At 33.0% G+C, this 15,508-nt stretch overlaps 5 protein-coding genes across 6 annotated transcripts; 3 read left to right on the forward strand and 2 right to left on the reverse strand.

Annotated features, from left to right (window-relative positions):
- Positions 1–1,223: 1,223 nt before the first annotated feature.
- On the forward strand, positions 1,224–2,946 carry LOC105220141 (histone H4 transcription factor). Its single transcript, XM_011196560.3, has 3 exons — positions 1,224–1,950; positions 2,009–2,325; positions 2,393–2,946. Exons 1-3 carry the CDS (start codon positions 1,314–1,316, stop codon positions 2,780–2,782), a joined length of 1,344 nt encoding a protein of 447 aa, XP_011194862.1. The 5' UTR covers positions 1,224–1,313; the 3' UTR covers positions 2,783–2,946.
- A 732-nt stretch (positions 2,947–3,678) lies between these two features.
- LOC105220140 (protein DENND6B) lies at positions 3,679–5,815 on the reverse strand. Of its 2 annotated transcripts, XM_011196558.3 has the most exons (3): positions 5,633–5,814; positions 4,629–4,807; positions 3,679–4,553 (listed from the first exon to the last, which is right to left on the reverse strand). In XM_011196558.3, the coding sequence occupies exons 1-3, from the start codon at positions 5,712–5,714 to the stop codon at positions 3,777–3,779; spliced, it is 1,038 nt and encodes a 345-aa protein (XP_011194860.2). In that variant the 5' UTR covers positions 5,715–5,814; the 3' UTR covers positions 3,679–3,776. The 2 variants fall into 2 exon arrangements, with proteins under 2 accessions (XP_011194860.2, XP_011194859.2); XM_011196557.3 differs by having other exon boundaries at positions 4,629–5,815.
- A 451-nt stretch (positions 5,816–6,266) lies between these two features.
- LOC105220139 (general vesicular transport factor p115) lies at positions 6,267–9,192 on the forward strand. Its single transcript, XM_011196556.3, has one exon. It carries the CDS (start codon positions 6,537–6,539, stop codon positions 9,027–9,029), a length of 2,493 nt encoding a protein of 830 aa, XP_011194858.2. The 5' UTR covers positions 6,267–6,536; the 3' UTR covers positions 9,030–9,192.
- A 931-nt stretch (positions 9,193–10,123) lies between these two features.
- Positions 10,124–11,354, reverse strand: LOC105220138 (40S ribosomal protein S6). Its single transcript, XM_011196555.3, has 3 exons — positions 11,205–11,354; positions 10,779–10,983; positions 10,124–10,711 (listed from the first exon to the last, which is right to left on the reverse strand). Exons 1-3 carry the CDS (start codon positions 11,208–11,210, stop codon positions 10,176–10,178), a joined length of 747 nt encoding a protein of 248 aa, XP_011194857.1. The 5' UTR covers positions 11,211–11,354; the 3' UTR covers positions 10,124–10,175.
- Positions 11,355–12,294: 940 nt separating this feature from the next.
- LOC105220137 (bystin) lies at positions 12,295–15,436 on the forward strand. Its single transcript, XM_011196553.3, has 7 exons — positions 12,295–12,522; positions 13,085–13,205; positions 13,259–13,493; positions 14,015–14,179; positions 14,334–14,726; positions 14,784–14,903; positions 14,966–15,436. The coding sequence occupies exons 1-7, from the start codon at positions 12,394–12,396 to the stop codon at positions 15,111–15,113; spliced, it is 1,311 nt and encodes a 436-aa protein (XP_011194855.1). The 5' UTR covers positions 12,295–12,393; the 3' UTR covers positions 15,114–15,436.
- Positions 15,437–15,508: the final 72 nt, after the last annotated feature.

Raw genomic sequence — 15,508 nt, forward strand, 5'->3', positions numbered from 1 at the left:
TTGTTGCTTTTACATGTAAAACTTGTGACAATAGAGCACCAACACAACGATAGCAACCAAAAAAGGGACAAATCGAATACAGCTAATACTATGTTTACATATAACGAGATTATCTCCATTTACGAACTTAACTCGATAATCTGTAATTAAGAAAAGAGATTTCCCATACAAAATTGCTCTCTGGATAATCCGAGATTATAAAATCATCTCGTTTTATACAACTAGATTTTCGATGTTATTCCTAGGTTTATCGATAATTTTGCGAATAAAAAGAGAAATGTCAAATGAAAATGTAAACAACAATGGCCGACAGCGAGAGAAATATGTGTAATACAACAACAAATGCAACACATTTGACAATTGACAATCTCATTTGGCTATATGTAAAAGGGTAGATTATTGAACGAGCTTAGAACGAGATTATTTTCATATGTAAACATACTATAATATTCTAAAAAAATCGTTCAAAACTGATTGTAAAAACATATAAATATGTATATTGAATGCACGTAATAATAAAAATTATTTTTAGTCTCATTAATTATATTCGGGTCGGCTATAGTATACCGTCCCACGATTTCGGGGTTAAAATGAATTTGGGCGGATAGAGGAGGATCTCCAGATTACGAATATATTGCCAAATATATTCAATACAAATGTATTGCCGCCGCAAACTTATAGTTTCTGAGATATTTGCAATTAAAGATTTAAAATTAACAATTTTCAACACGTTATTTCTCACTGTATATGGGATTTTTCACATATATATTTTTTTTAAATATATTTACGCTTCACTAATTTGTTTTTACATATTTATTTGTAACAAATTACATCAAAATTTGCTGTAAATAAACATTTAAGTTTTTGCACAATTATCTTTATTTGTACAATAAAAAAGGGTTGCATTCTGACACAAAATAAGTGTTACCATATCACATATTTTGTAAACGAATTATAAGAATCACAATAATGAAAAAGAAATATTATATCCCAAATACAATGAGCAGAGTAGTTCTACGCGGAAGAACATATTAATTATAACCTCGAATCGGTGGACGGTATACTAAAGTTTTCCTTTATATTCTTTCAACGTCAACTGTCAAAATTATTACATTTGACACAGCAAAATTCTAAATCTTGTTGCCAGCATCATGTATTTTGAGGAAAGTTACCGAATGCTCTCAGCCTTATCAAATAATAAAAAAATTGTCACTCTTTTTAATCGAGAATAATCGAATTTTATTTGAAGTATATCAATTTGGAATCAGAGATCACTAAGCTCTAAAATTTGATTATTTTTAGAATATAATAAAATGATTTCCGCGAGGAAAAGTAAGCAAATGTTACCTCCAGTTCCGTGTCAGTGGAGAGAATGTGTTGAACTTTTTACCGATGATTGGAAATTAAATGAACATATAAAGAGTCATTTGGAGGGGTTCGTTCAAGAAAATAATAAAACATTTGATTGCCCTTGGAATGACTGTAACTTTGTTACGACTGATTTAACAGAAATTAACCGGCACATATATTACCATGGTTATTATACTTCACTTATAGTAAGAGGAAAATATGAATGTGACCAAAATCCAAATATTCCTGGTTGCAGTGCGCGGCAAAAAGAAGCAGATAGGATTCCCGATTTAAAGAATGACTTCCTTTGTGAATGGACCGATTGTCGACGAACATTTGTGTCTATAGTGGAATTTCAAGATCATATTGTTCAACATGCTTTATTTGAATATGAGATCCAGAAATCCCCAAATGATACACGACCAAAAGTTAATTGCAAATGGAGCATATGCAGCAAGCTTTTAGACAATAAGTACAGACTAATTGAGCATATTTTTACTCACGCGAATAAAAAATCTCTTGCATGTTGTCATTGCGGTGAAGTTTTTAGGACGAGGACAACTTTATTTGATCATCTAAGAAGACAACCTGGAAACAATAGTATTCAAATCCCTTAATGTACATATACTTTTAACTAATAATTTTTTTAACTTTTTAGCTCACAAATTCCAATGTGACCAGTGTTTTAAATACTTCGCGACGGAAAAATTATTGCGATCACACTTCTTAAAACACGTAAATTGTTATAAGTGTAGTCTCTGTAATATGTCATGCCCATCTTCAAGTTCATTAGCAACACACATACGTTATCGACACCTGAAGGATAAGCCTTTTAAATGTACTGAATGTGAACATCGTTGTGTACGAAAAAGCGACTTGCAGAAACATATGAAACACATTCATAGCAATCAAGTTCATCGTTGTCAGCAATCTGGATGTAACTATGCTGTGCGTACATACAACTTATTAAGACGAGTAAGAATAAAACCATTAATTTCTTATATATTTTAAAATTAATCATTTTCAAACATTTTCATTTTAGCATTGCTTAGAAGTTCATGGAAATAGTCCATTTATTTATATGTGTCATTGCTGCGATAAATTATTCAAGCATAGTAAATATTTGTCAAAGCATTTGATCAAGAAACACGATTTCAAACTACCCTCTGGACATAAGCGCTTTACATATCGTATTGATGAAAATGGTTTTTACTTATTGGAAACATTGCGAATTGAGAGCCTAGAAGTAACAAAACAAATTTTGTCACCACACCCCTTAGAAGCATCCGACGTAACGGAAGATAGTAGTTGTTACGAGATAGTATCTATGACTAATCAACAGGATCAGCGTGTAATTGTTGCAAATGATGCAAATGAAGCACGACTAATAGGTGAAGTTGTTATATCATTACCTTTAGGAAATGAGAGTTGAAAATAAGAGAATATTTACAGTTTTAACGATGACTAATTTTACTATATACTATATGTATTTATATAAGCATTAGACTGTATTCCTATGTTATAACTTTTTAATAAAAAGAGAAATGAGCAATATTGTCCATCCTGGTATGTATGTCCTGGCTGGTATGTTAACAATTCAATTTCATTAAGGGGTTAAATGGGTTTTGTCGCGTAAAAAATAGCCTATTTTCAATATTTTTTTTATGTAAAAAAATATTTATTAAATTCTATCTTTTTTCTGTCTTATAGATACATATTCAAAGAATGATTTCTGAAATAAAAAAAAATAAAACTCTTCCATTGTGACATCATTTCCGGTGACTCATAGGAAAAAAGGTGCGTCTGCGTTGTCAGCATAACTCCTGACAGCATCATCCGAAATGAAAAAAAAAAAAACAAAAATAAGGGTTTTAGGTAAGACCATTGAACGGAGGAAAAACAAAAAAAGTTAAAATTTGATTATATTTGTTTGACATTTTGTTTTTTTTTTTAATAGTTGCAGGAGTAAATTGTATCTCGAACACCTGTGCAAAATTTCATCAAGATTGTTTAAGTAGTTTTCGAGAAAATTTGACAACCGACTTTGAAAACACGGTTCCGAGAAAAACGCGCTTAAAGTTTTGAGTAACAAAACTACCATGCTTGGAGCGCACACCTTCTAAAGGCTGTAGCTCCGAAACTATTATTCGGATCGACTTGAAATTCTTGAGATGTAGAAATTATTAAGAAAAAAAAACAAAAAATCGAAAAAAATTTTTTTTTGAAACCACAAAACCCATGTAACCCCTTAACATTGCACTTTCCGCTCCCTTTAGGTATAAATTTTATATTTTTTAATGTAGTTATATTGGAATAAAATTGACGAGATTTAAATTTATTTAACTTATCCTATATTTATTTAAAACACAAACTTTCTAAACACATAACAACAACTACATTCACTTGGACACTCAGTAGGTTATAAATCAAATATTAACTACATTTTTTAAATCATTAGGTAAAAGATCCTTCATGCAATTGATTTGGGCACGTATTTGCTCTTTTGTGGTACTGTTGTTACTGTTATCGGTATAGAGATTCATTTTTTGTTTTAATTTAAGTATCATATCTATTATTTCTACCTCCTGCTTATCCTGTGCCCATTTTTCAAGGTTTGCTACCGAAAGTGCTTGAAGTTGCAAGTCTTGTAAGGTTAATTGTAACTCGCGATGTCTTGAATTGTACCATCCGCGAAAGTTTGGTGAATTGAAAAATCTGCGATATAACCCCTTCCAATCACCTTTTAAAGGCGAGGTTAAATGTGGTCCGGAATGTTCAATAGTGGATAAAAAGTCTTCCAATTTAAAGGCGTTTGCATTTGGTGCAGATTTAAACGGACTTATATCTTTTTGTAATGGCATTAAGGAAGCTATATAACGTTCCAGAGGAATCATAAAACTTTGCGTAAGCTCCAGTAAATTTCGTCGCAATAATGCTGTTTGCACATGATCAGGTCGTTTGGTTTTAACTCCCGATATTACTTTCTTTATTAAATTTTTATCTTTCTTAAGAAAGGGCTTATACTTCGTGTGCAATCCTGGTAGCCCACCGTCACTGGTAGTTACACTCGAATTTAGTACCATAGAAGAGCTTGTATTAGGTAATCCTTTTCTTAAATGTCCTATACTGCTTGCATTAAATGATGTTACCGATTCCGAATTTTTAATATTTTTTTGTAATTGCTGATGTTGCTGCATGTTCATCTAAAAATATTTTAATAAGGTTATTCAATAATCTACATAAAGTATACGCATTAAAGCTTAATGTATAAATTTTACCTGGTTATCTACTAGTCGCAATATATGCGGCCAATCCTTCAGTAGCTTTATGAAAAATGGATTAGTTACACCCAATATCACCGGAGGAGGCGTTTTTCCATATTCTCTCGTGAATTCTTTGAACTCACTATCATGTATTGTAAAGTAAGGTCGTGATTCAGCACAATATTCAATTGGAGCTATTAATGAAACAAGACTATGTACCATTTGTGAGCAATCAGCCGGTGACGTTCCTACAACTACAATCGGTTCAGCAATTAACACTAATTCCCACAAAGTATACAAATTCTCCACGGTGAAACACAAACATTGAAATAGTTCTAGTTCGTTGACAGAGCTTAAAAATTTCATTGAGAAATTATTCAATGAGATTTTTTTAATCGATTCATTTTTTAGACCGACGATACCGCCTTTTTTCCCACTTATTGTTGGTATATTAATTTGATATATGTAATCAAACAGTTGTAAGTCCAAGGAACTGCCTGCTTGTATTGCGGGCCATATGGTATTTATTTGATCACAAGCTTCTTTTATAACTGAGTTACCTTCTTCAAAGTATTTTGGAGCCAATTGATCCACAATATTATAGAAAAGGTTACAAAATGGAAGATGTGTTACCAAAATAAAACTTTTTTGAAAATATCCTCTCGGAAGATTAGCATCACGCTTCTGTCGAAAATACACAAATCCCCAGTAATGTGATTCATCTACACGTAGAGCAGATATGCAATCCGAGTTATATGAGTGAAAAATTTTTTTTACATCTTCGTTGTTACTTTCTCGGTGCATCCGTCGAAGACGCATATGGAATTTTGTGTCCCCCATACACCCCGAGTTGGAATCGGGAAATGCCATATAACATATATTAGCCGTTTCTATCTCGGAAGGTACGAATTGAGGAGGATAAACAAATTCAAGAGCTTGCCCTAAGTTCAAGTCAAATGTTATCACGCACATACAATGGATCCATTGTGAAAAGTTTGACCAATGATTAATGTCATTACCACAACTATTAATTTCATTTGAAATCCTTAAGCAATCACTGTTATCAGTTGATATGTTTGTAACTGTAGATTTGTCTGTCATTTTACAAGTTTATCCATGAACTTTCACTTTTGGCTATTTTTTATGTTTGGTGTTATTGAACAATTTTGTATCAAACAAATAACACTGTCAAAAACTGAAATACATATTCGCTGTCAAATTACAGAGCTGCCAACAAACATTTTTATCATTGTGAATGATCTATATTTTCTAAAATAAACCTGTGAGTTTCGAATATAACTGTGATAGACATTAATGAGACTTTAAACTATTAATATAATAAAATAAATAAAAAAATCGGTTGAATCTTACATGAAGGGATATTATATATATATATACATATATATGTATATATATATATGTGGGTCAAATGATACCGCTCTGATTTGTTTGTAGAAATGAAAACTGGTCTACCCATTACGAACATACAATTTATTGCAATCAATAGTTAGAATAATTTCTCTAATACAGATATGCAATTCCCATTGGAAATATGAAGAGCAATACAATTCTCGTGACAAAATAAGTTGACTGTCAAGATGCCTGACACAATGTTTTGGAATTTTTATTAGGAAAATACATCAGTTCTTGACGAAAGAAGGAAATCATAAAGCGACTTTAAGCGATTATTAAGAACATATTTGTATGTATTTATTTATAACAGAATTAGTCTTTTAAATATTGAATGTCATAAGAAAGAATATGAATTGCCAACGGCTAAAGTGATTTCTTTATAAAGGTTAAAGTGAATAACATGTCTGTACCTGAAGTGTCATTGGACGTGGATATTTACCGTGGCAGATTTCATTAATAGATAATTTTTTTGTTTTGATTGGCTCTATTGTATGAAAATAAAGGTAGCCAATGGAGTTCCTTAAAAGTGGATTTAAGACAGTGCTTGGAAGTACTGAACCTGGTCATCAACCAAGTGCAGCAGAAACCGTAGAGAAATTGGTTGATCGCGTAGTAAGTTCAACGTTATTAGATGATCGCCGGGATGCTTGTCGGGCGTTGAAGGCGCTATCTAGAAAATATCGTATTGAAGTTGGAGCACAAGGAATGTCAGCTTTAGTCCAGATTCTGAAACATGATAGTCAAGATTCAGAAATAATTAGCTATGCATTAGATACTTTGTGTAATATAACAGCTACTGAAGAGTTCGATGAAGAAAGTGATAACCCAACCGTTTCAGTAAACGTTGGAGAACAATTTACTGAAATGTTTATAAAAGTTCATGATCATGTTACTTTAGTTATGGGTTATTTAGAAGAATATGATTTTCGTGTACGACGTTCGGCAATTCAACTTATTACGTCATTAATAGCGAATAAAACTCGTGATTTACAGGAAATTATTCTAGTAAGTCCTATGGGCGTATCAAAATTAATGGACTTACTTTCTGACAGCCGAGAAGTGATTCGAAATGATGCCTTGCTATTACTAATTCAGTTAACAAAAGGAAACTCAAATATACAAAAGATAGTTGCATTTGAAAACGCATTTGATAAAATTTTCGAAATTATTCAAAACGAAGGATGTTCGGACGGAGGCATTGTTGTTGAAGACTGTATATTACTTTTATTGAACTTGTTAAAAAATAATTCAAGTAATCAACAATTTTTCAAGGAAGGTTCCTTTATCCAAAGGCTATCACCAATGTTCATTATCGCGCCAGAAACGGAAGAGAGCGGTTGGTCACCGCAGAAGGTTTCGAATATTCATTGCATGTTGCAAGTTGTACGTGCATTAGTCACACCAAGTAATCAACAACAAGTTGTATCATCTTGCCAGAAAGTTATGAGTAAATCCAATCTCCTGGATTCGTTATGCTGCATTTTAATGGGTAGCGGAGTACCAGCGGATATACTAACAGAAACTATAAATGCAGTTGCTGAAATTGTTCGTGGTGAGAAAGAAAACCAAGATAAATTAAATATGGTTATGGCACCTAGTAACCCACCTCGACCAGCTATAGTCGTACTTTTAATGTCAATGATAAACGAGAAGCAGATCTTAGCACTTAGATGTGCTGTATTGTATTGTTTTCAATGCTACCTCTTTAGGAATGAAGAGAGCCATAAAGCTGTGGTGCAAACATTATTACCATCTTCTGAATCTGAAGTGAGTAGTCATTCAACTGGTCAATTGTTATGTGTGGGCCTCTTTTCATCAGATCCACTAGCTAACTGGTTTTCTGCCGTTGCTCTTATGCATGGACTTGTCGATAGTGTTGCACAGAAAGGAGAACTTTTGCGCGTTCTTTTAGCCAGTCCCAGAGGAGGAAATCCTGTTACTTTATTGGAGCAATGTACAAATTTACTTCAGCAAGATAGTTATAAACTGCAAAGTAAAGTTGGTCTTCTGATGTTGATGAGCATGTGGTTGGCACATTGCCCCAGTGCCGTGAAAACTTTCCTCAGTACAAATGGCACAGTGGCATATTTAACCGCGCAAATTAGCGCAAACGAACATGATGAAAATGAATATTTAATACAAGGGTTATGCGCGTTTCTCATGGGGATTTGTATTCAGTTTAATGATAACACACTTCCCAATCATAAACGAGATGATATTTGTCAATTGGTAATTAAACGCATAGGTCAAGAAACCTTTTGTAATAAACTCAGTGAAGTATCAAGGCATGAAGCTTATAATCGTGCTTGCAAACAACCTCAGATTCGAGCAAAGTCAGCCACTGATTTATTATTGGATTATGAATATTGCAAGTTATATAAGGGATTGGAAGCGTTGATAGGTAAAATAGTAAGCGGTTTTGATGTCGATGGTATAGAATTGACGGAATTAACGCTTAGTTCCGAAGCTTCTGCACTTGTAGCGCAATATAAAGGCATTATTCGAGATTTGGATGGCCAAATAAATGTACTGCAACAAAATTCAAAACGACTCGAAGCAAAAAATGAGGAATTGGAAAAAAAACTTTCAAAAGTAGAAAATCTGAATACACAATTATCTGATCAAAATACATTGTTAAAAGCTCAGTTAGGAGCTGTACAGAACGGTACTCCCACTGCAGGGGATTCTGCAGCGGTTAACGCATTAAATGCAGCGCAATTTCAGACGAATCTATATTGTGCAGAAAACATAAGAATAACACGAGAATATGAAACATTACGCAAGCAACTGGAGAGCGAAGTACAACGCGCTAACACAGCAAATGATGAACTACAAAAGCTTCAAAAGGATCAAGAAGATCTACTTGAGCTCTTAACCGATCAAGAAAATAAAATCATTCGATATGAGGAGCAACTGCGGTCTGCTGGTTTACCTACTGAAAACGATTGTGAAAATAACACAGATGGTATAAGCAATCAAGATAGCACTAATGTGAACGTATAGGTTCAGTTGTTGGATATAAATATGAGTAGAAATAAATTTAGGAAGGAAATCATTTTAATACAATTAATAACGTATAGTTTTAAAAGCTTAATGTAAATATTGTTTAAGTATCATTCCTCCTTAATACGTATAATAAATATATAATATAACCGGTTTCAAATTATTTTCTTGTCTATATACTTACATACATACATAACTTCATTTGCAAGAAATGAAAATCTTTCAAATTCATATTGTGTACAGATAAACAGAGTTTCAATGTACGAAAACGCGGTAAACGAAATTACAAACATTGTTTGGATAAAATCCGGTACCGTTCGTTTATGTAGGATCAAATTTAATTTCTTTTTGTATAATCACATGGTTTATATTTATCTTGTTGTTGCCAAGTGGAAGAGAAAATTCTACGTTCCCGCCATCGCTAACGAACCCCCCTTTAGTCCACTCATTTTCCTTTGGACTGACCCTGAGAAAACAGCTTATTTCCTAGGCCTCCCGAACTTCGATGGTAATTGCCGAGTAGGTTTGGGTAACTTATATAACAACAACAACTATATGTCTCTATCTATCACACCTCTCTCTATGGAGGGAGGTCATACGATTTTGATTACAAGTTATTTTACACTTTCTTCACAAGCACAGATGATAATCGTTACAACAATAACAACAAAATTCTCAGATTAATTTTGTGGAATGCTGCCGAGTTAATAAAATTTGACCGTATATAATTCTAAAGCATGCTGCTAAGTAGAACTTGCCCGTATATAAATTTTATCCTACATATTACTACTCAGGCACGCGATGCATCATTTCTGCTTTTTTACAATTGAGATTGCAACAAGCTAAGCGATATAAATAATTACCCTACACAAACGATGACGTTTTCCTTCATACTTCATACAAATTCAAATTTAAATGCCCGACAATAATAAATATAAATACTAAACGTTTAAACAAATCACTGAAATGCGACAAAATAGATATAAGATGGGGAAATCTTTTGAACTTTGGGGGTTGAATAATTGTGGGAAAACATTCAATAGGGTTAAAAACTAGTTGTCTAACCAATCCATGGTAAATGTAAAAATAACCTGTTTCTGAAGTTAAAATATTTTAACCTTTATTATAGAAGTTGGTAAAAATTATTTACTTTTTGTCACTCGAAATCGAGCTCTTTGATTCTCTTAAAGAAGCAGAACGACGTCTCTTGGCTTCCTCGCGCTTAGCCTTTGATTCCTTCTTACGCTGTGCCAACAATTTAGCATAATCAGCAGCAGCTTCCTTAGAGGCTGCTTGACGTTTCTTCTTCAAGGCAGTGCGTCTACGTTTTCTTTGTAGCACTACGGGAGTAACTAAACGTTGAATTTTGGGTGCTTTAGAAGTGGCTTTTTTATTATCCTTAGCGGGCAAAGGCCGACGAACCACAAAACGACGAACATCATCATCCTTAGTTAAATTGTAGAGTTTGCGGATTTTGCTGGCACGCTTTGGTCCAAGTCGTCGTGGAACAGTTGTGTCAGTGAGTCCAGCAAGTTCTTGTTCACCTTTTTTAACAATGACCAGAGCCAAAACTGACATATTTGCGTCGACAATGCAACCGCGGACAGATTTTCTCTTTCTTTCACCAGTACGTCGAGGTCTGTAACAGGAGTGACCCTTTTTCAAGAGCAGACGTACACGACCTAAAGATAGAATATATTATATTAATATACTTCAAAAAATGTACATATATTTATTATATTTATTTACCATGGGAAAGGACTCCTTGTTTCATGGGGAAACCTTGTTTATCGTTACCACCGGCGATACGAAGATGATATCCTTTCCACTCATCGCCGAGGACGTCAGCTTCAACAATTTGTCCCATACGTTTCTCATAAAACACACGAAGCTTGTGTTCATCCACTACTTCGAATAACTTTTGGCATCCTGTTGCCGGGAAAGACACGTTAAGCTGCAAATGAAATACTTTGGTAAATTATACACTATCATATATAGACACTCTGGTTCCGTATGTGGTCAAAATTTAATCCACTTTTATTTCTATGATCACCAGGATATACTTAAAAAAATTATGCACCAATTATGAATTGTGTTAAGTTAAATATGTTTTCTTATTGAATTTCACTTAAAACGATATTATTTAACTATATTTTACCAAAAAATTTAACACACCTTCATTTTTTAATCCAAATTCATGGAACACCGAACAGAAAAGGGAAAGCAAAGTTTGCTCGGCTAGCATGGGTGGATGATACAGTTAAAAGAAATTCACAATAGACACAGGGTTGTATTATTAAGTATTATTTTGCCGGTAAGGCAGTTTTCTTGTTCAAGTTTCTAATAATAATATATTTATTATGATGTAAATAAATTAAGTTTATACCAAAATACCACACTAAAAATAACGCGATATAAAAATCTGTTTTCAATTTAAATTAAAACTATTAAAATTGTCAGTAGTCAAAATTTTAGGTTTCATACTCTCTTCTTCTTGACTGGCGTAGCCACCGCTTACGCGGTTATAGCCGAGTCCAAAACAGCACGCCACGCATCTCTCCTTCTGGCAGTTTGGCGCCAATTGGTTATTCCAAGCGAAGCCAGGTCCCTCTCCACCTGGTCCTTCCATCGGAGTGGAGGTCTCCCTCTTCCTCTGCTTCCACCAGCGGGTACTGCATCGAATACTTTCAGATCTGGAGCACCTTCATCCATTCGAACAACATGTCCTAGCCAGCGTAGCCGCTGGTTTCATACTTTGCGGAGGTAAATTATGTTAAAACTATTTGAAACAGTGCGCGAAATAGTAAGTGTGTCATTAAATATTAATTTCGTTTTATTATAAAAAATGTATATGGATATGTATGGCTTCTATAATTAATTTTTATACTATTAATGTTTTTTTAAATTAAACTTTATTCGTTTTCTATTAAAATGAAAATATTAAGATTTTTTTCTTTAAAATTCATTTTTAGAGATAGTTTTAATTATATTTTTACAGAACTAATTCTACTGGAGATTGGGTGAAAACCATTTTGAAAGTATAAAAATTATTTATCTTATTCACTTAATTTTAAATCAAAAGTCTTACTTTTTTATTTATTATTTCATATTCTCATAAATTTGAAAAAATAAAATAGAATCATATATAGCTATAGCTTTGTACAACATTTAAAAGGGTAGATTTTTTATTTCTAATTATTGTCGAAATTTAACCTGGCCACCCTTAAGCGGTAGTGCTGTCGAATAAATAAACTTTTTCAAATGTCATGCACGTCAATTTTATATTGTGAAAACATTAAGCGCACGTGTGATTTTATTAAAAGTCTATTTCTGGTTATTATTGTTTTTAACATAATTTTGAAGTATGGTTAAACCAAAAAAAGCCAATTTAGTTCAAAATAAAAATGTGGCTTTGGACAAACAATTGGTTCAGGGGAAAGTAGCAAAACGAAAAAATAAAGATAAGTTTCATTTGCGCGCAGAAGAATCTTCGGTTAGTAAAAATTTATTATAAGTTTCGATTATGGTTCCGCTTCAAAAAAATAACCCTGGTCGAGTAAACACGGGGGGTTATCAAAGAGGTGGAAATGGAGAGTTCTTACGCGTAGAACAACTTTCTGCAAAATAACCGCTATAATCCGATATTCATGTGCGAATATCTCGCGACAGTACAATATATCAATTTTTTTTATTTATTAAAAAGTGTTTATTTTGGGCTAATTAACATGAAACAAGCCTCAAATCTTGGCACCCCAGTAACTACCCGATTATGTTGCTTTGCATTGATGAGTCACTGATGTCGAATTTATTAATATAAATTAATTATATCAGTCATACAAAGCAGTAGGTTTGCAAAAATTCAAAAATTGTCATTTGAAAAAAAAAAAAATAAAATAAAATAAAAATAATTGATACGTAACGTGCTCGATATATGCGCATTTAATTCGACGAAAAAAAATTGGAACCGGTTATTTTGCAAATACTATAAAGTAGGAATTTTTTTAGGAACTCAATGCTTCGTACTGATATGTATTAAGGAATTTTAATTATTCCAGGTGTTGGATAGCAAAACAAGTAAAAAAATATTAGATGCAGCAAAAGCGCAACAGTTAGAACTTAACGATGATAACTTCCCTAGCCTCGGAGGGAAAAAACCATATAATCATGTCAACATAGGTGAGTACATGTATGCAATAGTAAATCCATGTAAAAGTTTTAAATTTTTTTAGGAGACATTGCTGAAGAGGACGAAAACAAAGATGTCACTGAAAATGATTTTATGGACAATTTAGAAATCGACGAAGAAGATGCCAAAGCATTCGAACGATTTCAAAATCCCCAGGAGGGAAAACGAACCTTAAAACTATCTGATATTATATTGGAAAAAATACAAGAAAAACAACAAGATATTCAGAGCAAGCTCACAGATGATGGATCTCTTAAAATAGAAGATATAGACCCCAGGTAAGAGGTTTTTATTGGAAATAGTTTTTGTAATAAATACTCTTACCAAATTTCACATATTAGTACTGTTCTACTGCTGGTACTTAACTAACTTAGGACAAGATAGTAACTATAGCTACTTGAAGTGTGTTAACAATGAGATTGGATACAAAAAATTTTATTTTGAGCCCCATTAATTTTACTCTTGCAACATGTTGCAAAGATAGTTTAATAGTTTTGTTTACCAAAGCATTAAGGGTGACGAGTAGAGTTGAAAGGCGGATGTGTGGCTAAAAATTATATATACGGAAGAAAGAAAAGATGATGTTATATTTTGAAAATGAGCGGATAGAACAGCCCTTTCTGCCGTCCTATATTACTCCATTTTAAACTTTGTTTCACATTAATCATACACTAGGAGATATATCCAAAAAACTTTGTACCGGTTGATGCCTTACTATTGTTTTCTGTTTTGAACACAGATAATAACAAACTATTACATTTAGCTGTCGCTAAAACACATGTCTTTTTTATCTATTTAGAGTGCGAGAAATGTATGAAGGAGTTCGAGATGTAATGAAGCGGTATCGGAGTGGGAAAGTGCCGAAGGCATTTAAAATTATTCCAAGGTTGCGAAATTGGGAACAGATTCTATTTATAACGGAACCACATAATTGGAGCGCTGCAGCTATGTTCCAAGGAACTCGGTATATACATCTTCAATATAATTACAGTGTAAACAAAATATGTATTTTTGTATTATGTTCACGAAATACATATATACATACATACATATCTTTGTGTACACAAAATATTTATGCAAGTTTTTCAACATAGTGTTACTATTAAACATTATTTCAGTATATTTTGTTCAGTTCTCTCTCATGCAATGGCTCAGCGGTTTTACAATTTGGTTTTGTTGCCGAGGATAAGAGACGATCTATGTGAATATAAAAAACTGAATATGCATTTGTACAACGCTTTGAAGAAAGCGCTTTTCAAACCAGCTGCTTTTATGAAAGGAATAATATTGCCTTTGTTGGAGGCTGGTGATTGCACATTGCGAGAAGCAATTATATTTGGGAGTGTCATCGCTCGTAGTTCGATTCCAGTATTGCATTCGTCAGCATGCTTACTCAAAATTTGTGAAATGGGATACACAGGTGCAAATTCAATATTCATACGCTACTTCCTTGACAAGCGTTATGCCTTACCTTATCGCGTTATCGATGCTGCCGTTTTTCATTTTATTAGGTAAGAATTTATATTTTCTTCCTATTGCTGATTATATGTTTCTACGAATATATGCAGATTTGAAAATGATCGACGTGAAATGCCTGTATTGTGGCATCAAAGCTTGTTAACTTTTGCCCAACGTTATAAGAATGATATTTCTTCAGAGCAAAAAGAGGCTTTGCTCAATTTATTAAGGTAAGAAGACATTGTTTATTCGTCCAATTAATTTACATATATTCCCCTTTTTATAACTTCAGGAAGCAATCACACCCAAAGATTACCGCCGAAATTCGAAGAGAACTATTGGCGTCAAGTTGTCGGGATATTGAAATGATGGAATGTAGCAATGAAACAGCTGCAATGCCAGTGGAAATGTACACTGACAAAGATGTGTGCTATGAGTAAATAAGTTCCAACGTATTGTATGCGCCTAAACTGTTTGAAGGAAAAGCTACAAAATTATATTATATTTTTGAATTTTCTAACAAATTTTTAATTTGCATTCGTTGATATAAACGTTTGGATATAAAAATCAAGTATCTTAGAATGGATAGAAATTGGGGTTTAAATTTTACCCGTTTGAGTAAATTGCGTTTTGTGTACTGAAATCAAACTCATAATATTAATAAAAATTATTGTTAATGCTCTGCATAATCAAATATGTTGAATCATAAAATTACTTTAACATCGGTAGTAAAGATACTAAAGCCATTAATAAATAGTAAAAATGATGTTTTATTTAAAATATGATTTTCAGCAAATATTATTTTTATTTTATCATTTACTACTCACTTTCGCAA

The sequence above is a fragment of the Zeugodacus cucurbitae genome, chromosome 5, assembly GCF_028554725.1.
Source record: "Zeugodacus cucurbitae isolate PBARC_wt_2022May chromosome 5, idZeuCucr1.2, whole genome shotgun sequence".
NCBI lineage: Eukaryota > Metazoa > Arthropoda > Insecta > Diptera > Tephritidae > Zeugodacus > Zeugodacus cucurbitae.